This window comes from Anoplophora glabripennis, unplaced genomic scaffold (genome assembly GCF_000390285.2).
Source record: "Anoplophora glabripennis isolate ALB-LARVAE unplaced genomic scaffold, Agla_2.0 scaffold1843, whole genome shotgun sequence".
NCBI lineage: Eukaryota > Metazoa > Arthropoda > Insecta > Coleoptera > Cerambycidae > Anoplophora > Anoplophora glabripennis.
Genome location: NW_019417923.1, coordinates 6,933 through 30,497, shown reverse-complemented (window position 1 = coordinate 30,497; position 23,565 = coordinate 6,933). Strand labels below are relative to the sequence as shown.

Sequence of the window (23,565 nt, the reverse complement as noted above, 5' to 3'; positions counted from 1 at the left end):
AAATAGAAGTTTTGACAAGAGATGTCATAAGTCATTCCTTTGTGGTTTCTGTGGTTCGGGTAGTTTAGTTCTAAATTTGGAACATCCATATTTTGATAAATATATATAGAGAAAGTTTTTAAATGGGTTCTTATAATAAAAAAATATTAAAGTGTAATTACTACAGAGTTTTATAGTGACGCATAATAAAGTGTAACTAAACATATTTATGAAGTTATTTCCATATATAGGTAATATGTAAAAAACGTATGACTACCTACTTTTGTTGTCAAATATTTTTATGGAACATAAATATTTGTAATTTAAAATTAACTTATTAAGAAGTATTTAATTTAATGCAGATATTAAAATAGTTGAGACAAATTTAATACAATAAACAATCAACCACCCACATATTAACTTTTTATTTATTCGACTATCTGGTTGGATTAGGTATTATCTGTTTGAAGAGTATTTATTTTTTTTAATCAACAATCATAAAAACTGCCCTGTGAAAAAGAAACTGTTACAGTTATGTATGATTTACTATTCAGCCAAATTACATGTACCAAGCTTTAATTATAATTGTAATTGTATATCTTATACATTTGTATATTAATTGTACCTTTATATAGATCTTTACATAAGCTCTGTAAAACAACAAATTTGTCTTATATAGGAATGAATCGATATCAGATAGGACATCCTTTAAATTATATTTTAGTTTTTTCAATTTTTTGGTTGCTTTATATACTTGCTAAATTAATATTATTTTTTTTATAATCAATATTTTCAAAATTCATAACTTCAAATATAGACCACAGGTATATTTCAATAATGACAATAATAAAAATCTCAGTAAGTAATTGTAAAAAAAATATGGTAATATATAATACCACATAATATATGTTTGAAGCTGTAATAAAATTATTTTGTAGTTACAAATTGAGAAAAACATAGTTAACATGCCATATGTGTACATATTTTACTACTGCAGATATCTATTTTTTGCGGATCGCTGATTGATAAACATGGCATGTTAACAATTCTGAAATGAACATTGACAAAATAGCATGTTACATTTGCTAATTTTTCCAGAGAAAAATTAAACAATAGAAATTGTATTTTGTTTTGTCTTTTTTTAATCGTAATTTTAATTTTTTTGTCTCTTTAAATATAGGGTTTACCGACAGCCTAATTACATATTTTTCTATGACTCAAAGAAAATGTTAACATTCCTTCCATGTAATATCGACAACTTTGCAGGTTTTGCAAATATTGAATATTATTACAAATAACTAAGTCAATAGATGATAAATTAGTATGATTTACACGAACAATATTGGGAGATAAGGTTTTGTAAATAATAAAAAAAATGGTACATTGTCACATACACAATTATATAATAAGCCCATATATGATGAAACTGCCTCATAAATAGACTGTCCTTTTATTCAATTTAATGTGATAGATTCCATCAATGTATTGTCATTGGTTTATTTAAAATTCTAATCTCTTATTGGCTCTACAGAATCCATCGCATTGAAATGAATAAAAAAATAGGGCTATACTATTGAAGCTTATAAACAGTACAAATTTCACTTAGAGAACTGTAAATTGACATAAATATTCCGAATATTTAAAAATCATAGATCTAAGTTTTCTCTTCTTAAGTGAAGTTAATAACAAAAATTGAAGAATTTACAAGTTTGTTAAATACTAACATATTAGAAATATTAAATATTTAGAATGAATAGTAATCTTAAAGAGAAAAACATAAATAACAGAAAAATTACACAAAGTGTTAATGTTAAAATGAATGGAAAAATATGATTAAACAAACTAAAAATGGAAAGTAGTAAACAATTCAAAGTAGGTGAAAAAGAAACTTCTTATTTGCACATATTGTAATGGCAGAATGGGGCAAGGCAAATATTGAATGACCACTTGAAAAAGTACAGGGTCAAAATTTGGCGTGAGTTCCTAACTAAATAGAATTTAAAATGTAGGTATTATATCTGCATCATGAAGACAGTTAAAGTAACAAGGCCCTTTCTGCATTCTTCTCAGAGCAAACAATAGTTAGTTAATAATTTTTGGTAATAATTATTGTAACACAGATTTTGCTAATTTCCTAAGTAATGAATAATAATATTACTGGATAACTAATTATTTAACTTATAGCAGATCTAAACTGTAATTGTTAAAATTGAAAAAAAATTACCTTTCCAATGTGCCCCGGGAATAAATGTTTTCCCATTCGGATCTAAAATTTTTTAATTTTATGTATAAAACTAAAATAACAAGTGCTATTATTAATACAGGACAAGAATTCGAAGAAATAATTTCATTAATTCAAAAATTTAAACAGTGATAAAAAAATTAAATATATTCACTATGTTATCGTTGTAATCAAATTCCCCTTTATATAATATTCTAATGCTTTTTTTTTTAAGGTTTTGTTAACAATGCCTGCACCTCCACCTCCCCCTCCCATGGCCCCTGCGGCGCCACCTCAACCTGTATTAAATATATCAAAGGGTGGCGCGACTGAACGAGATGCATTATTAACATCCATCAGACAGGGAAAGAAATTAAAAAAAACTGTTACTGTTGATAAAAGTACTCCACTGATACCAGGTTTGTATTACATACAATGGTTCATATACAGGGTGCGCCGCTTAAGATTCCCACTGGGGTTTATTTACAAACAGACAAACAATAAAGGGTTTTTTATTACATTTTTATGACTGTATTCTGCAGAGAAATTTTTTAAACTCGAGAACAAAAAATTTGGTACTATCGTACATTATTTTCTATTTATTTACTTCTTTTTATTGTATGCTAATTATCAGCAACTTTGTTGTTTGTTGAAAAATAGCCATCTGTAACATTTTAATACACATTTTTTTTTTAATATTTTACAATTAGATCAATAATATTAAAGGACAATAACCAAATTATCATATACTTTTTTATTTAATGGGAAGTTAATTAAATTAGTAGTAATACGAGTTTAAATAAGAGACTTTCAAATAGAGATTTTCTTGAAAAGATGTAAAAAATAAACTGATTATTGAGAAATCTTTTAAAAAATTTGGTAACATGGTACATAAAAATTTTAGATGATTTTTGCTTGTTAAATTTCTTCGACAAGTGTAGGAATTTATTAGGTAGTCACCCTGAATATCACACAAAATTTGTTTTTTTAATGTATATATTAAAAATAATATCTTGTACTGTTTTTTTAATTTTTATTTGGCACATCTTTCAATTTTTTTTATTTTTATTTAACCATAAGTAGTGTATACCTAGTATTATGGGTTGGAATGCTGTTTTGATGAATTTTTTGTTTAAAATACAAAATACAACAGTTGCTATTGCATGAGTAATTTTAAAGAATGAATAATTTCTTGCTAAACATTCAGGAAGTGTTACTAACCTACAGGTTACAGAAAATCAGTTGATATGGAATTGTTTACACTTTTTAAGCCGTGTTGCAATTTTAAGAAAATGCTTAAGAATTATAAGCATTTCAATTACAATAGGACGTCAAAGAGAACTTGTACAGAATAATAAATAGTGAGGATTGCCAGTTTATTTCATAATGTGCCTTATGAAGAAACTACTAACAATGTATGCCTTTTTTAGCTGGAAATTAAATTTTTGTTTGAAAGCCAGGCACTCTCATTTAATGTGACAATAATTGTAATGAATAACTTCAGTGTACTTCGTTATTGTTCAAGATTTATCCATGTAATTGTAATATTGAGGTAATAATAGTTCAATTAGTATTTTATTATGAAGTTTAATCACTTTAAAAATAATTACCTACATAATAAAATATTTTTTTTTTTTGTTCCTATGATTATTTTTTCAACTTGTTTTATATTAAGTATGTACCTATTTATAAGACTTAAAACGTATATTTTGAAATCTTGAATATTTTTTTTGTGATGAATCTTAAATGTAATACATCAATTATCATTTATTATCATTTTGTTCTAAATGATAGAAGATTTGGCGTGCATGCAAAAATATGAAATATCTATTCGTCAGAATAAAAAATACAGAATAAGTAAGTTGTATTGCACTTCATTTTTTTAAGGTAAAGTTAGCAGTTCTACAGGAAATAATAATGGGTTTACATCGTCTTCTGCATCCCCTAGTATCCCTGGAAACATCCCTTCAAATGGATTAGGTGGATTATTTGCAGGTGGAATTCCAAAACTTAAACCTACTGGTAAACTAGGTAAGTTGATGCATAGTCTAATCTTATTTGACAAAAAAAAGTATGTACTGTCAATTTGATTTTTTATCTTTCATGTAAAAGGAAAGAACTAATAATACATAGTAAACAAATATTTGCTTTGCCAAAATATTTCGACACCCATACTTAAAATATTAACAAATATTTTAATGTAATAGTTAATTCTAGAAAATTCTTTCATTCTTTGAAAATGAACAGCAACATTTACTTTTTGTTGTTCTGCAAATTAAATTTTTGTTGTAAACATTATTAATACATGAAAAGTATATCATTTGAAAGTAAAGTTTAAAAAATAATTTTCTGTACAAAAATAATAATAATAATTATTATAATTATTATAAGTAACAAATTTTGTCCTAATGCATACACATGAAGTTTATTGTTATCTTTTTTTGATGGTACCTATTGATTTTAATTTCATTTGCAACAATAAATGAAAAAAATATATATTTTAATATTTAAAATGTAGACTTTTAGTAAATAAAAAAGATGACGCCACAGGTGGGTAAAAAAAAGAGAGTAATCTTTTTTGAAAAATAATTATTTTTGTTAGGCGATCAATCAGATCTATTTCTCTGGAGCAAATTTAAGATTACATATTAAGAAAATAATAATCAATTTGAAATATGTCTCTACAACACAATAAAACATTCTCATTTAGCTTTTAACCGCCCTTGAGCTACATTGAATGTGATCGATGTATTTCGGGTCCATCTGTACATTGTGTTATAGTCTGCTGTATTAACTATTAATTAATTTAAAATTCATTTTGGAAATGCTCTTTGGCAAAGTATGGCACAGCTAAGAAAAATTATTGAAATTTGCCAAGGTTGTCACACCCTGAAATTTAACAGTTTACAATAAGCATGTAGTGAATACTGTTTTAAGTAAATTTCGTTTTGTTGTAACATTTATTAGACATATTTTGGTGCCATTTCAGTGATAGCAACTAATACGAAGTAAATATTTTGTTTTAAAAAGCTGTGTAGTTTTTTTTAGATTAGGACTAAAAATCAAACATAAAATTTTGCTCTGTACCGAGTATACTCTGCAATTTTATTTAGTTTTGAAGAAAAGAAGGAAACTATTTGAAAAGGCACGCTAAGTCTCAGATTATTAAATTTAATCAAATAAACTAGAGCTCCTGTCTATCTTGGACATTTTCAAACCGAAAATTATAAAAAACGAGGGTGGTTATCTGGTTGTTATAAAAAATCTCTTTTTTATTGTTGCAGATTTTCTGCCTATAACTAAAGAGAAAACATTTGTCAAAACAAAAATTGAACATGTCAAAACAACAATAAAACACAAAAAAATAATCAAGGAACTCAATTTTTTAATAATTGTAGTAGTTAGTAGTAAATATTTAGCCTCATTTTTACTTTTAAAAGGTTTGGCGAAGAATATATGTACTTATTTTTTAAGCAGCAAAATAATTACAGTCTAAAGATAATGGTCTATTTGGACATTTTGTGACCATAGCGACATGAAATTATACTGAAGTTTCTGCTTTAATTATAATAAGCTCTCATACAAAGTAATACAAATTTTATTACACATTAGATCAAATATTTTGCTGATTTGAGTATAGAAAACATATTTACCTACATAAGTAAAAAGAAAAGAAATTGTGAATCATTTAAAAATTTAAAAATATAGCTATTTAAAAAATAAGTTTTTTCTGTAACGGGAAAAAGTTTGACATTTTATCTCTGTTGACAGGTAACAAAATGTCACTTTTTATGAAATTGCTTTTTTCCCCGGGAAAAAAGTGAGTACTTTTTTCCCGGATATACAGGGTGACCCATTAAGAATGGAAACACTCGCGTACAAAAGTTGTTTATGGACCGATTTGAACCGTTTTTTTTTTAAAGATAGATCTCCAAAAGCTCTATCTTGATGCAAAATTTGAAGACGAAATTTTGATTTTCAAGGCCTATTACGAATTTTTTTTTAAGTGAAAAATAGCAAAATCTTGTTATTAGTGATTTTTTATAAAAATCTGACTACACCACTGGATTTAGGAACCCCTCAAATGCATTTGTATCAATTTTTGCGAAAAATAGTTTGGCCCTAAAAAAGTTATGACAATATCGGCATCACCAGTGTTTGCCGTTGTCGGTGAACCTATTCTTTTATAAAAACTGACTAGAACCCAAAGGGAAACAAAACTAAATAACAAACACTGGTTTACTAATTATTAATCAGAATCATAAAAACCAGTATACACAAAATAAACAACAATTACTCTAATATAAACAACAATTGATAAAAAAAATTATTAAAAAATTACATTTTTAAAAATGAAAAAGGAGTCTATCAAATTGATTTACACTAATCACGTCATTAAATTTAAATTTTTGTAGCTTCCACTAATCCTCCGTTTAATTCTATACGTTTTTCATAACGGTTTTTTTTATATTTTACATTTGTTCATTTTATTTTTAAGCAACGTTATTTTCTGGAATATCTCGTAATATTTTTTTCAGAAACTTCTTCACAATGAACTGGATTATGGTTGTAGAATCCAGTGGCTTTTTGAATAAAAATATTATAAATGTAATTATTTTTGTTTAAAGAGGCAATATTTGTAAGTTTTGGCATAATAACCACGAAATAATAATAATTTGACGAACTTGTTTTTTATTTTATGTATACTGGTTTTTATGATTCTTATTAATAATTATTAAACCAGTGTTTGTTATTTAATTTTGTTTCCCTATGGGTTTTATTCGGTTTTTATAAAAGAATAGGTTCACCGACAACGGCAAACACTGGTGATGCCGATATTGTCATAACTTTTTTAGGGGCAAACTTTTTTTCGCAAAAATTGGTACAAATGCATTTGAGGGGTTCCTAAATCCAGTGGTGTAGTCATATTTTTTATAAAAAAATCGCTAACAAAATTTTGCTATTTTTCACTTAAAAAAAATTCATAGTAGACCTTGAAAATCAAAATTTCGTCATCAAATTTTGCACCAAGATAGAGCTTTTCGAGATCTATATTTAAAAAAAAAACCGGTTCAAATCGGTCCATAAAAAACTTTTGTACGCGAGTGTTTCTATTCTTAATGGGTCACCCTGTATATAATATACATAAGTAAAGGTAGATATTTAAAATAATTTTTGTGACGCTACTTTCGCTGCTTCCACTAACTCCGGTGGAGTTAGAGAAAACACGGATTCAGACATTTTTTAACTTTATATTATTCAAAATAACTACTAAACAACCACTAAGTTTGCAATTTTTAAATCAAATCACAGAATTAAATTGACAGATATTTGATTACTTTAAAGGTTTCCTTAGCAACGCAGATGTAATTGTCGCTATAAGTATAACAGCCTACCAATTTAAAACTTTAGTAACTAATATATTGTAATAATGTTTTTTCAATATTAAATCGTTGTTTTTCCCGTCACAGAAAAAAAATGTGTATTATACAAATATCTATTTAATTGTAAAAATTTAAATTTAATATTTTCTTAATTTTATTGTATTAGATAATTGAAATTATTTTTTATATAATTTTTCAATATAAAGTAAAAGAGGAAATAAATAAATATACAGTAAAAATTGGTTATAACGACATTGCTTTATACGACATATTGGATATAACGACGGAATTTGGAAGTCCCGATTAAATCCTATAGAAATACCATATTAAAAATATAGTTTATTACGACACCGTTTACATTTCGGATTTAGTGACGCGTTTTATATACAGAATGTATCGGTTATAACGACCAATAGTGATATACGGCCTTAACACCAATGCACGGCTCTTCCGCCTGCCCCGCCGGCATCCACGCTTTTAACACCAGTTGGTACTTTTGGGACAAATAAGAATAATAATAATTATAATATCTCTACTTCTCATTCTAATTACGAGAATTAGCCCAGAAGTCGAAGACTTGTGCGGGAGAGGAGGCGGCATATTATTATTACGCAGGCCGCATTTGCGCCCAGGAACGACTTATGTTGGTAGGCCCTAATCACCATTCAGTGCAGGAATGAGGGAAACCTGGAAATCCTCATTAATTAGGGGGGTGGTCAAATGCCAACCGATGTCAATCTCTCACATTAACCCAAGCCAACATTCTTCCACCCTACCATACCTGCACAGAGGGTGCCAATCCTCTGTACAAGCATAGTTAATCTACGGTCTACCGGCCGCGGGATTCGAAACCCGGGCAGATCGACACATCGATTTAAGTACTGACGCTTTAAACCGTGCGGCTATCGACCGTGTCACAACTTATCTATGCATACAGTTATATTATATGTATTAATTACCACTTTCTATCACGATCTCAAAGAGAAAAGTGTTTAATAACGAAGAAAAATCACATATAATATACAGACTAAAAAACAGAGAAACTAATGCAAGCAAGTAAACTAATGTGGCGTATCATACTACGAATTAAACAATTTGGAAGGATAGAAATAAAATAGTCTCTATTCCAAAACAATTCATTGAAAATTAAGCGCGCGAGATCTTTTGAATGCAAAGCAATACTTGTACATACTTAAAGACTTGTATTGTAAATTTCTCATTTTTTCTATAAAAATTTTAAATAAAATATGTAATTGCGTATTACGTCTATCGGTTATAACAACCGTAAACAAACGGTTCCTTGAAGGTCGTTATAACTGATTTTCACTGTATTATTCTTTATCGCTACACCTTTTCTTGAATTCTGCCTATACTATTTTAGGTGTAAAAAATTGCTGATATAACATACCTTTTAAACATTCAAGTGTTTTATACGCAATCGCACTTCATTTTTCTTAATTATTTTCTTTCATGAGTAACGCTCAAACCATGGAATTATTCTAAAATTGCTTATGCCTGTCAAAATTCATTCTGCAACATAATTATTAGGTTGATTCATATGTGAAAATTAAATTTAATCTGTTGTAATGAATATAACACTTTTATGAATGTTTTATGAATAATTATAATCTAATTATTGTTTATACCAACACCATCTCTTCCTCAAAAACTTTGCACCACATTCTCTGATTGTATCTTTGTAAACTCACACTTGAAAAATAGATTTTGGAACACTGCCTGTATAAATATAAATTGTAGTTGTGTTTCAAAAATAAAACATTCCCAAAATAAATACTTGTCATTTGGATTGTCAGTTATATGTAATTTAACTTTTCTGTTTTTATATTTCTTATTATGTATTTCTTGTAGGGCCTCCTAGTAGTACTACTAAAAATGTTAATAACAACGATGTTACTCCACCACCTGTAACACCAACTAAAAATTTTACTAACATACAGTTGGAGTTGAAGAAGCAGTTAGCAAGTGATAATAGGAATAGGGGCCCACCTCCACCTGCACCAAACAGAAATGTAAGTACCTAGTTTTGTGTTAACCGCTTCTGATACAGTGTATTGATCTGAATGTGACAAGAAATAAAATAGTAAGATATTTTGGACAAAAAATATTTATAAGTGCAAAAATGTAAGCGAATAGTATCACATATTGACATATATATTTTTCTATCTGGCAGTATAATGTGTTTTGATTATTATGTTGTCAATATCCTTGAGGCATAAAGTTGCCATTTTTATACTTTTTGTATTTGTTATTGGCAAGTGTTTTGTGTTAAATGAGAATTTCAATGGTTGTATACATTCATGTGCAATTTCATGACACTAATATTGGCAAATTCCAATATGCACCCACATTAATTTACAGGTGCAACATTTGATTGAGGATATAAAAAATGTAATTAATTAACCCAGACTGGTCTTCAATTCTATATGTGATGCTTTATAGGGAATACTAAACTATTTTTACATTATTAACTAATTCTAAACTGTAAATTTGAAAAATGCAAGTAAAGTGTTATAAACATTTCCTAATTATATTATAAATTATGAATCCACCAAAAAAGTAAGTTATTGCAATAAGACAAAATAATTGATAAGTATGTTATACTGTTTAGAATTATATTCCACAATTTATCAGTCTACCACAATGTGATAAAAGTAATAGTCTGTGTTAAATTATCAGGTTCTTTTGGGATTTTCTAATTTATTTATAATAATAATTCTAATAGTGGATATTTTATAGAATTGTATTTTATCAAAAAGAAGTGAAAGATGAAAATGATGTCAGTACTTAGACATTTAAAAACATTAAGAAATTACATGTTTATTATACAGGGTGATTCACAAACGGTGACCAAAAATGAAACCTCGTATTCTTTGGTGAATTTTCAGGTGTCTTTCGTATAAAGTTTTTATCTAGGACGCTTTGTTAAAAAGTAAAAATAAAATAGTACACCACTGCTTTACGGTAACGATCATGATATTTTCGGATTCGTCTTTTAATTTTCTACAAATTACTACTCTTTTATGTTTTTCGAAAAAAGCCTGATTTTCGAGTAAAACTTAAAAAACCAAATGAAAACACTTACTTGAATGACATGACAAACACTAATCATTCGGTTATTTAATCGAATAAAGAAATTAATAACATTAGTCATCATTTTAACAATTTTATTTGGGTAAATGCTCAAAAATACCTCTATTTCCATGAACACAGGTGTGACATCTTTTTAGTAACGAAAATGTAATTTGTTCGAGATTTATTGTTGCTTGAATTTGATGAAAAGCATTATTTATTCTTTCTTCTAACTGGTCAGGTATACTAATTCGTTCACTGCATACCAGCCGTTTAACAGCACCCCACAAAAAGAAATCCAGTGGGTTGAGGTCCGGTAATCTTGCAGGCCAATGTACAGGTCCATTTCTACCTATTCATCTTTGCCCAAAATGATCATTGACCATCTAACTACATTTCGGCTAACATGCGGTGTGGTGCGCCTTCATGTTGGTACCACTTGAGTTCTCTCGTTGCTAGCGGAATGTCATCTAAAATAGTATATTCTACGTGGTTTTCTAGTAGAGCTGGTGAGAATTCCTGCTCAAACGTGACAATAATTGCATAAATTGCGAGCTGTTAAAAGTGTCACTCCAAATGATAATAGAAAATCTGTGTTGGAATAAGCGAGTCCTTTGTGCAGGAGGATTTTCTAAAGACCAAACATGCTCATTAGAGGATTGTAGATGCCATTCCTTGTAAATAGAGACACCAGCACCTCTAGCGCCAGGACGTTGGGCAATTCCGCAATGTCAAAGTCTTACAAAAACCATAGGTAAAAATAATATCGGCGTAGTCTTCGTGGGTATATTCCATTATAAAAATTAATTAAACAATCCAGAAATTAGAAATTAGTTTGTGCCTGATATTTTAAAAACAATTATGGTAATAATAAGCAGATTATTGACAGAATGTCAATGTTGCAACCTACTATGTAATTTTAAATTGCATTTTATTGAAGTGTGTTTTCGGTTTGATTTTTAAATTTTACTCGAAACTCAGGGTTTCTTCGAAAAACATGAAAGAGTTGTAATTTGTAGAAAATTGAAAGACGAATCCGAAAATATCATGATTACTAAATTTTAGGAAAAGACGTTAGAATTTGGACAATGTTTACATAAATACATGTGTCCATGTCAAACTCACTCGCGTTGGCACAAAATAGCTACCTGCTGAATCCCAACAACGAAGGTTCACTAAATAACGTTGTGCAAATCAAAATAAGATTTATTCTTCTGCTAAAACAATGTTACAAATCTTTTCATGTTTGACATACGTCAGTCAACAACAACTCTTGATTAATATAAAGTAGTATTCAAGTAAGTAGTAAGTATAAAAGTACAGATATCTTGACAGTCCAATTTCAAATTATTTCAATTATCAGTTTTTTAATTATTTAAAAAAATTTAAAATATTATTAACGAAGCGCCCTAGATAAAAACTTTATATGAAAGACTCCCCTTAAAATTCACCATAGAATACGAGATTTCGTTTTTGGTGTGAATCATCTTGTATTCTTATTGTTCTGTTGAAAGTGTTTAACATATCACTATGAAATCGAGCTTATATGGAAATTTTAATTTTGCTATTTTACTGTTTTTGGTGTTATTGATAGCATTGGACACCATGTTAAAAACACTAATTTAATGTTTGATCAAAACATATAGGTCTATTTACACCGCTGCACTAGATTTATAAAATGATTTGGTATATTTTTCGTCTATTATTTTTTATACACAGGGTGATTCAGTCATAATGTCATTAATTTTAACCACATATTCAGAAGACCTAGTAAAGATAAAAAATAAAAGAAAATTCTCGACCTTTATACTTTTCATTCAAATAAATAATACTTGTTAAATGTTTAAAATATAAAAAATAATATATTAAAAAAGTATCTTCTTCATTCATGTGTCTTGCTAAAAACCTGTCTGTATTTGATGTAACTACGATAGGTCAAGATTAATTCTGGTTAAACTTTTGTGGGTTAGCGTAAAAGGGGTTTAAATGATTTGAAAATATTTTTTTCAGTGTAAATATAATATGCATTTTAAAATTTTTTTAATCGTGTATTCTCATTTTCCCCTATCTTCCTTTAAAATTAATGACATTATGACTGTATAAGTCTTATATCAACAAATTACAGTTATTAATAATAGCTGTGGAACGTTAATGATAATTTGTTATTACCTATATACCTATAAATTAATAGAGATTAAAATTTTAGATAAAAATATTGTCAAAACGGTTTAAACTTTTGTTAAAAATTTGTATTTCGCTACTGTCTCTGCTTCTGCTTCTCAAATATTAGGTTAGTCCATTATCTATTATATAGAAGTGTGGAGAAAATAAAAATAAATAATGATTGTGTATTAGCAAAAACAGTTATAAAAAGAAAAAATAATCCTTAAAATATTTTGCAGAAGCTTAGCCTTCCCTGCCTTTGAAAAGCCATCACTGGATTACAGTAAATGTGTTAATAATATAAATTATTATTGTTTAATAAGATTTTGAGAAGAATTATGTTGTAAATTTTATATTTTAACCGGCCGTCACTCTATCCTTAATGTGTCAATGCAATGGCATGTAAAATCACCATATGAGTATATATCACTTGCATATATCTACATCTTAACCATACCAAAAGGGGTAAAATTAAAAGATTAGTAGTGAATCATGAAAACTTTTATCGGAATTTTCACTTAAATCTGAGTTACCTACAATAATCTCTTCATAAATACCTTTCAAACATGTTTTGCACTGACCTGAACAATGTAGAGTAACTGCTTTCGACAGCAGAGAGACTAGTTTATAAAATATATGGACTATTTTACATCATTTACGCCAGATTGTGGTTTTAAGGGTGGGATAATGAACACCTCAGGTGAATACAATTATATTTCCGTGAAAGGCCCATATAAAAATTTCACGCCCTATATCAATGGCATAAGGGAGATGTGTTATCCACTCTTTTTGAAGTTATTTTCCCCACCTATGGATCTCTTAAGGAAAATCAGTGATTTTCTGAATTAATATGTGAATTTCATACGAAAATTGTCTCGTCGATTTATCTTAAAGTTAATAAAAAAAGAAGATTCAGTTTGTTGTTCCAAAATAAAATAAGAACTTACCAAATTGTTTATCTGGGAAGAAAATGCTTTAGCAGCTTTGTCTATATGGACTTTTCTTTCTTTTAAAGAGATGAATCAGTTTTAAAAAATATTTCCATATAAAAACTACCTTGTCGATAACTAGTGAATCATATTGATAATAACAGTAACATTGTATCAATAAAATAATTGTTATCTCAAATTAAAAAATACCTATTCAATACTGTTACTGATTTTAGGATTGTCTTACAAAAAGCCAAAGAAAAACCGACAACAGATACAGGAAAGTTGGGATAAGCATTGAGAGTTTTGAAAACACCATAACTGAAAATATAAAAAAATTTCTTAAACCTTATCTTCTTCAACCACCACAAAATTTATTGGAAATTGATGACTATTTAATTGGTCCAGTGATATTGCCACATAATATCAACAGTTGTGCTTATTTGAATTTAATTCAAAACAGTGACGGCTCGTGACATTGAGAATAGGTGAAGCATATTCATTGATTGAATAAAAAGAAAAAAAAACGTCGCTGGCAAAAAATTTTAAATATACAAGGTTAAACGCCTTTAAATGAATTTGAATGAATAGATTTTATAAAAAATAGAAATATTAGTTCGGCTTGTGGACTTCTGCGAACATTAACGCACACCGTACATGTATGTTCCAATGAAGCTTTGTGGTTATGACAACCTCGCGTGACGTTCCCAAAATTGTTAAATCCCTTCTTATTCTACACACCCGACTTTACACTCACAATTAAACACGGCATATAGAAACGTTTTTTTAAATGAACACTTCCACACAACCACTGAATACCATTCATTCTGAAACTTTCGAATGTACACATTGTCTTTTGACTTCCCCTTTTTTCCATATCGAGAGAATAAGGCACAGATCTCTCGCAATTTAAAAAATCCTTTTTGTCCTCAATTTTCCATCTGGAAAATGGTGTTTCCAATAAATACAAAACAAATATTAACTAAGAACCGATAATCGTGCACTGGGCAACGCGTATCGTATAAACCAGGGGTCGGCAAGTAATTTTAGGTGGAGTCCGGATACTTTTAAAAATTTTTAACGAGGTCCAGAAAAAAAATTCATATTTCTTACAAATTTTCACTTGAACTCAAATTTAATCTGCTTACTAACCATTAAGAACTGAAAACACTCACAAAATTGTAAAATACTAGAAAAAATGATAACGTTGGTACTCAAACGTAAAAAAACATTTTTTGAAATAATTTTTTTGAGTAATTTATACTTTCAAAAAATTTTTGGCGGTTCAGTATTTTACCTTCCGCGGTCCGGACCTGGACCGCGGTCCGCCAGTTGCCGGCCCTTGGTATAAACTATTAAATGCAGGCGATGGGCGATGCTGCTTCAATTTCTGCGTCACTCATTCCCCCACGCCGTAGTTTAATCCCGTGTTGGCCGCGTCATTGCTATGACAACCGCCGTAAACAACGCTGTGAAGAGAAGCAGAATACAGACTGATTTCAATCTGCGTCACTTGCGCATGCTATACTTTGTATGGTCCGAGGTTGATGTTCGCGCTCAATGAAGGCAATGTTTTTTAAAAGGCGTTCATCGCGTAACTATTCTGCTTATTTCTGCGTATCAAACAAACACAATACATTTTCAATATAGAATAACACCTAAATTATAAAATTTATATAAAATAATTTTAAATTGTACAATTAAACTGAAATTTTAGGTGAAGCGGTGCGTCACATGCGTCACCTGACGAGCCGCCACTAATTCAAAATGTGTTGCCTACTTGAAGATTTGCCACTAAACCTCAATGGAGAAATGTGTTTTATTCATAATGCACATTTCTTCTACAATGTATAAAAATTTAATGAACTACATCCATCAAAATAGAGTAGTAAAGATGCATCTATATTTTGTCCACGAAGGTAGCAGAATTTAAATCTGTTCAACTGTTTTCTTTGGGTAGCCCTTAAAGAAAATGTTTACAAGTGAAAATTGAAAACGAGTCAATTATGGCACACATTTTTTTTTTAATTTCAAATTTTCTTTATAGAATTAATACTTGATTAGGGTAAATTGCAATTATTTGGAACACTTGTTATAAGAACAGTTGATATTATTTTTCTTCATTTTTACTGTTATTGTTTTGTAATTTCATTCAGCTGCAGAAACTAGGAGGTTCCCAAGAAATAATATTTAACTAATTTGTGGGAAAATTGTTTCCCGAATATGTTATCAGTTTGGTATTTTAAACCTGTAAGTTTTCTCTTTTGACTCGAAATCTAACAACTTTTAAGAGAAACTGGTAGAGGCAGCACTTATATAAAATTAACAGATATTTCAAAATTTTAGTAATTTTCCTTAAAAGGTCCTAATTCTCTCCGAATATAGGGTTCGCAATGTTTGAGGATTATTCTTAATGCTTCCCATATGCTTTTATAACATATACCAAATTTGATTCAGATATCTTACATGTCAATTCTCAGATATTAATAAAAAAACCATTTCAAAAGTGATACTTAAACACTAACTTTTAAATAACTAAATTTTGGACCAAGGTAAATTGACTTGAATTGTTTTTAACCTTATTTTTAACCATATTCTATGGTTACTGTTTGACCACTGTTTTCATTTTTTAAAATTATTAACCATAAAATTAATTTATATATAATAATTTAATGTTTTTTCCTTTAGATGTCTGGCGATCCAAATCAAAGGCAACCATTTACTGTTAAAGAAAATGTTTCGAGTAGTTTGCACTTAAGTCAGTTATCATTGAGTGCAAATTCTTCCAGTTTACATGCTAATAGTAGTACGTTACATAGGAAAGCAAAAAGTAATGCTAATTTAACTGTAGATATTACTAATGATGTAAATAATGGTTTCCCGCCAGCCCGAACTGTGATTAACCACGGAAAGCCAAATTTAGCACCTAAACCACCGATTTTAAATGGTATGTTTTCTCACATTGTTATTAACTAACCTTACAGCATTTTTATCTTTAAGGAAAACCTGCCCCACCCCAAAAAAGAAATGGCAAACCCATCAGCAGGGCACATAGTATGAAAAGCCCGAGGTCGCCATCACCGCAAAGTCCTGATGGAAATTCTGCCAATAAATTTGGAACCGTTAGGCATATGTCTTCCATTATCAGCCAGTCATTAGCAAATTCGACTGGTCATAATCCCAGACCACGGCCTGCTATAAACACTAGACCTTCTGGTCCTCCTCCTTCAGTTCCAGTACAACAAGTACCGACGAACATAATATCTCCGAGTCAGCCACAGCAACCGCTTCCTCCGCCGCCCCCCTCAAAGATCAATGTGAAACATCCAAATCAGGCTCCCCCTCCACCACCTCCAAATTCGATACCCCAAGTTCCAAGCCACGCGCCACCGCCGCCCCCACCACATAAAACGCTACCCGTCAAACCGCCCCCATTGGTAAGTTAAATTAGTTAAGTTTTTTAAATTTTTAACTTTTAAGTATTCATTAATAATATAATACATTGTTAATAAAATTTTGACGTTCTTCATCGAAATATTTTGCTAGAAAATACGCCAAGTGAATTTTGAATATAATAATGATTTTGAGTGGAAAATTTACAAGATATATTTCTTCAGAACAAAATATTTTGACAAAATTAAGTATTTTTTCTAATTTTTATGAATTAAGCTTTTGTTTTCCTAAGTGTAACTTTGAATGAAGGTCATAATTATACGAAGGCTACCATTGACCTTCAGAAACACACGAGTGTCATAAGTTTGTTTTCTCAAATTCTATCATGATTTTTTTTTAACCTTTTTCATAATTTTTTTATCTAGCCACTGGACATGCTAGTGTAATCTAACTATGAGCACATACCTAATTGGGAATTATGGTATGCATGTCAAGTCTTCCATAACATACAGAAATTTAACAATGAAAACACACAAACACACACGCACCATCACTAAACCCGTATAAGGTCATATACTTACATTATACTAGACACATCACACTAGTGTGTTTGAAAATTATTAAAGAACTTCCAGATTACAAAAAAATACTTTATTTTTAATTGTACAAATTTATTATAGCACTTTGTATTCAGAAAAACATGTTAAGAAGGAACATATATCATACCTTGATTAAATAGTTTTAATATTATGTGCTAAATGTGAAAAACAAATTGCTGTAAGCAGCGTTTATTATCTGTTGGTCACTATACAGGTTCGGAAAGTCCCCATGTACATTGGCCGTTACGTGAGAGCGATAAAGTAAGTCATAGAAATCCGTGCGATAGACAAGGATGGTTACATTGAAGACGCTTCATAATCTGAATAGTCAGTCCCACTGAAACGGGCGGTGACTACTCAGGTTATGAAACGTCTTCACTATAGCCATCCTTGTCTATCGCACGGATTTCTTTACTTTGTCACTCTCATGTAAAGGCAGATGGACCATGTGGATTTTCCAGCCCTGTATAGTTCCAAAAAAGGAGTTTATTATTAGATTTATGAAAGAAAAAAATTTAACAAATTCTGTTTTTTTTCATTTTTTCATTTTTTAATTCTAAGGTTTATGTTTATGTGGTCAATGTGAAAAAATATACAGGGTATTCCTTAAGGGCCCCATATTCTTTAAGTAGTGTTTTCCGCAAAGACAAATAATTTCAAACATTTAATAACTGATTAATCTAAAGCTTATCAAATAACAGGAATGTTATGTCATGCCACCTGAGTATTTTCAAAGACGCTGCAGTAAAACGAATAAGCAGGTGCAAAAAACAATCAAACCATCAAGGTTTTAGGTACTGAAATCTACGAAAATACTAACTTTTTTATATATAATTCCACATGTAAATATTCTTATAACATTTACTTGCTTAGTCCTACATATAAAATTGTTTACTTTGTACTGCGAAGTACGTGAAAATAATTCTTAAAATATGGGGTTAGGATAACAGCAAACACATGTTTTACAAACGCTTTTTTTTAGTTATTATTTTATTTGAATACATTTAAATGGTAACAATGAATAAACAAAACTTCAAGGATTTTATTTTGTTGCTTACTTTTCTTCTATACGTTTTACATATAAAGATTTCAGTACCTAAAAACGTCAGAAATTTCACTATTTCTCTGCCAGGAATATGGCCACCTTAATGATATTCGAATATTAAGGGTGTGATTCTACATGAAAAATTAATGATAGTTTGCTTTATAAACTATGGTTCAAAAATGTTCCGTTGCGAAAATACGTGTTAAACTTTTAGGAAAAAGAAGGAAATTAATTAATATTTTCGAAACCGCTTGAGATATTTCAGTGATATTTAGTACGAAGTGATAAAGGCGCATGTTCTTCAATACAAACATAATTTTTAGCTCGGCCAGTGGCATGCGTACGAGCACTGCCTTTGATATATTTAAAGAAAAAAATGGTACGTCAATGGTTTTTTTCCCAAATAAAATTATTTTTGAAATCCCCGTTCAATTCGAAAGATAAGAGTTCTTTTGAGTTTTTGTCCTGCGATGCACCGTTTGTGAGTAAAAAAATTAAAATCCATTGTATTATCTGTAATTAATGTAATTCTTGAAAAATACAATTTTGCAATAAACCTGGAATGTAGCACTTGCATTTCTGACATTTTGAAGGAAGTCGCAAGCATAACTAGCAAAAGGCATTTAGCTAGTTATAAGTTGTCAATCAAAACTGTGGATTAGATAATAAAATTCGAAAATGAACAACTTTACTAACGCTGAATGACACAGATGCATTTCATCTACGGCTTAGCAAATGGGAATGCGGAAGAAGTCTAGCAAATTTATGGCAGAGTAACGCCATGTGCTAAAACATTTAGAAAGCTACATCTTAGACTGAGTGAAACTGGTAGTTTTAAGCATAGTAAGGAAGTTCCAGGCAGACCTTCAACAGTAACAACCCCAGAGTTAGAAGAAGCTGTACTTCGAGAGATAGAAGAAGATCCTTCGGCCAATACCAGGAAGAAAGCATTGCTTTCATGTAAATCCAAAGGGTGTTTGGAAAGTTTTGAAAGTTTGTCAGCTATAATATAATATATATAATAACTATATAGGCAGTTTCTAGCCAAAGAACTAAACGTTTTATTAGAAGATGTACCTCTACACGTAAGAGCTAACTTCTGGTTTATGCACGATGGTGCCCTAGCTCATTTTAACCGTGTTGCTCGTCAGTACCTTCACAACACCTTTCCTAATCCCTTGTGACTTATGTACGGGCTCACCTTGATTCGCTTGTGTATAAGACACCTGAACTAGAAAACGAGTTACGAATCAAATAATTCAAAGTTGTGATGTCATACAAAATTCTCCAGGAATTTTTTAACTAGTGAGACAATCAATTATGAAACGATCGAAATCGTGCGTTTTATTAGAAGGTTTTCAACATCTGCTTTGATTTTGTGTTGAAACTGATTATTTCTATGATTGTTGTCTGTATGTAGTTGCCGGCCATTTCTCTAAGAATAGGTTAGTATTAGGCAAAAAATTCAAGACACCTTTTTTGTTGTAAAATGTTAGGCAATTCTGAAAATAATATAAATTTTAAAAAAACCATTGGCGATCTACATTTTATGATGAAAAGGTTGTCTGACTCACGCCTAACTACGCCACTGGCGTCACATAAAAATTACCTTTATACTAAAAATGCAGCTCATTACCAATGTACAATAACTACCAAATTTTAAAACCTAACATTGACTGTTCCAAATTTATTTCAGATATTAATTTATTTTTTTTAATTTTCAATAGCCTGTTCCTCAGAATCTAAGCGTTTCCAGTCACATGTTTATAGGAACTTTTTTCTAAACTACCATAAGAAATTGTGTCCTAAAGTTACGGACTGTACTTAGGAAACACCCTGTATTGTAGTAGTTCCTTTTGAAACTTCCCAGCCTAATATCTAAAAAAAATGTTTAATGCACATAAATGACTAATTTTTAATGCGAGATGTTTCCTTAATACATAATATATAATAAATTGAAAAAACTTTTGGTTTGAAATATGTCTGAAATCGGAAACCAGATATTTTTTAGAAATTAGAAAATTTACCCAAAGTGTAATGTTTTTTTACAAAGATCGCTTTCCAAAGTTCTTATCATTGAAAAATGTCTTTAGTTCGCTGCATCTTCTACAGTATGTCCGCGGATTGAGTTTACAAGAGGACAAATGGACCAAAAAGTGAAAGATATGAAAAAAAGGCATACTCGATTGAAGTTTTTGCTTGTTTAAAAAATATGAATCACCATAACGAACTTCAATTTTGTTGTACAGGGTGGGCAAAAAACACAAAAATGTTATTTTGTGTAAGAGTAACATTTATTTTGTAAGATATGGAAAAATGGCATTATTCATAAAAATTTTTGCTTGAAAAATGAATGAGACGTTATTAAAAAATTAATTTTTTATACAGAGAACAAAGTACAAAACTAAAATACATCTTATTCAAGTGTAATTTTTAAATAATACGAACATAATTACAACAATTAAAATTAAGCTAAAAAAAGTAAACAAAGCAATATGATGAAGATATCAAATTTCAGAAACGCCATCCCCATATTGAACACATTTTTCTAATTGCTTCCTTAGATATCAAGGAATTTCACATTTCTTCCTGGGATATTGACCGGATAGTCTAGGTAATTCGTAATTCAGTAATTTTAGCATTTCAGTATTATTAGGTATTGGAGTAGCATAGACAATTTGTTATAAACGACCCATAGAAACATATCGGCCATTAGTCAGGACTCCTTGGTGGCTACAAAAATGGACCATTTCTACCATTTCTTCTATATCTTGGACAAATTTATGGTTAAGACACTCTGTTACCTCACAAGCACAATATGCCGGACAATCATCCTGTTGAAAATACATTTTTTGGCGAAAATTTTATGGGAAATTTTCAAGTTCATCGCTAAAAAATGTGTCAAGCATTTCTAGGTACTCTGATTAGAGGTGTACTAGAGAATACTTAATTAAATTTTTGATAATGTGACATTCATTTTTCAAGCAAAAACTTTTATCAAGAATGCCATTTTTTCGTATCTTGCAAAATAACGTGTTTACTCTTACTCAAAATAACATTTTTAACCCATCCTGTACAACAAAATTGAAGTTCGTCATAGTGATTCGTATTTTCCAAACAAGAAAAACTTTTATCAAGGATGCCTTTTTTCATATCTTTCACTTTTTGATCCATTTGTCCTCTTGTAAACTCAATCCGTGGACATACTGTATATTGCTATGAAGTGTAATATCATTTAATACACAACAATTACACAAAATTTAGATATCAATTTTAAAGGATATTGGGCTGGAAAGTTTTAATTGTCTAACCTATATTTTAACGGAAAACGAAGGTAGCGTAAGATTTTATTAACTTGTTTCTCTGTTAGGTACCACCAATCAATAATACACCACCTCCACCACCCCCAAGACATTCATCTATGAATACTGCAACAACGAAACCGGAATTTCCTGATTTCGAGGAAAAATTCAAGAACTTATTTCAGTCACCTGATAAATTTCCTCAACCAGTACCATATAAAAACGTTTTAAAGATGTATTCGTCTTTAAAATCTGGCATATAATATTTAACTAATATTTTGCTTTAATCTAAACGAATCCAAAATATTTATCATTTTGTTATTGTATAATACATTTTTAATCTTATTTATTGCAATAGTTTTTATTCAATATATGACAATGCCTTGAATTTCTGTATATATTATCAATTGTATATTGAGGATTGAACCTAGAGTAGAGGAAGGTGAAAGAAAGCATTAGGCATACGCATGTCCATGAATTCTTAGTTTCTCTAGCTGAAGTGCCTTTTTCTCTATTAGTTAATCTGTGCATTATTAATACTAGACTTGTAATTTGTCAAAATTTATTCAATCATGATATAAATTATAAACTACCTGTACAAAATGGTATTTCTAAAGATAACAAATATGTGTATATAGGTACCTCATTTTTTTTATTAAATAAATAAAAAATAAATATTCCTTTCCAAATTTTTATAATACTGCTTAATCATACACAGAAAAATCATATTTTTTTTTATTCAGCGATGAAGAGTAACCAGTATAATAAAAAAGTTGTAAATGTTTGATATTAGAGGATTAAGTATAATAATTATATTGACAGTGGTATTTGACCTTGGTTGAAAATATTTTGAAGTAATGTTCGCTTATTCATTTTACAAGATTGTTTGGATTCAAAAAAACTTCGAATGTGTGAAGTTATTTATTTATGGCATAGTTTTAGTTTCTTTTTTGAGGTATTTTGCCACCTTTGAAAAAATTTAAAAATTAGAGAAATAATTGCGCCATGAAAAACGTGCACTTCTGAACTTTTTTTGACGTTTTCTTTTAATTACTCTGAAAAAAGAAAAAAAACTGGTTTTCTTTAAATAATATGATATCAAAATGTTAGGTATGTGATTGTTTTTACAAATTATCAAGTTATTAACTTTAAAAAATAGTTACTACTTAATAGCCCAGGAGCCAGCAACCGTTTTGAGTACGTCATTTGGCAAAAGCTGAAAATTTTTTCTACGCTTGATTTGGTATCACTAGTAAATGAATCGACCTCCAGCTCGCGCAGTACCAGTTCCGGGGGGTGTAACGGCAGCCGCCTCCCAAACACGTAAAGTAATAAAATAAAAAAACTAATACCGCAAAAGCTGAGACTTCGTCGACAAGTTAATTATGTTATAAACAAAAGAAAAAACGCAATCAGCTGACTAGAGTGGGGGGTTATGCCTCGGCTTTTCACCTAAACAA

At 29.7% G+C, this 23,565-nt stretch overlaps 1 protein-coding gene across 1 annotated transcript; it reads left to right on the top strand.

Annotated features, from left to right (window-relative positions):
- Window positions 1–39: 39 nt before the first annotated feature.
- LOC108916398 (verprolin) lies at window positions 40–22,455 on the top strand. The gene is made up of 7 exons (XM_018722643.2): window positions 40–230; window positions 2,436–2,619; window positions 4,088–4,231; window positions 9,454–9,614; window positions 16,455–16,713; window positions 16,767–17,203; window positions 22,174–22,455. The coding sequence occupies exons 2-7, from the start codon at window positions 2,448–2,450 to the stop codon at window positions 22,366–22,368; spliced, it is 1,368 nt and encodes a 455-aa protein (XP_018578159.1). The 5' UTR covers window positions 40–230; window positions 2,436–2,447; the 3' UTR covers window positions 22,369–22,455.
- Window positions 22,456–23,565: the final 1,110 nt, after the last annotated feature.

Bases quoted from the DNA above. Each gene is read 5' to 3' on its own strand.
- LOC108916398 (XM_018722643.2), top strand. From the start codon at position 2,448: ATGCCTGCACCTCCACCTCCCCCTCCCATGGCCCCTGCGGCGCCACCT. The intron at 2,620-4,087 runs GTTTGTATTACA...CATTTTTTTAAG, and splicing joins AAGTACTCCACTGATACCAG to GTAAAGTTAGCAGTTCTACA. The intron at 16,714-16,766 runs GTATGTTTTCTC...TTTATCTTTAAG, and splicing joins TAAACCACCGATTTTAAATG to GAAAACCTGCCCCACCCCAA.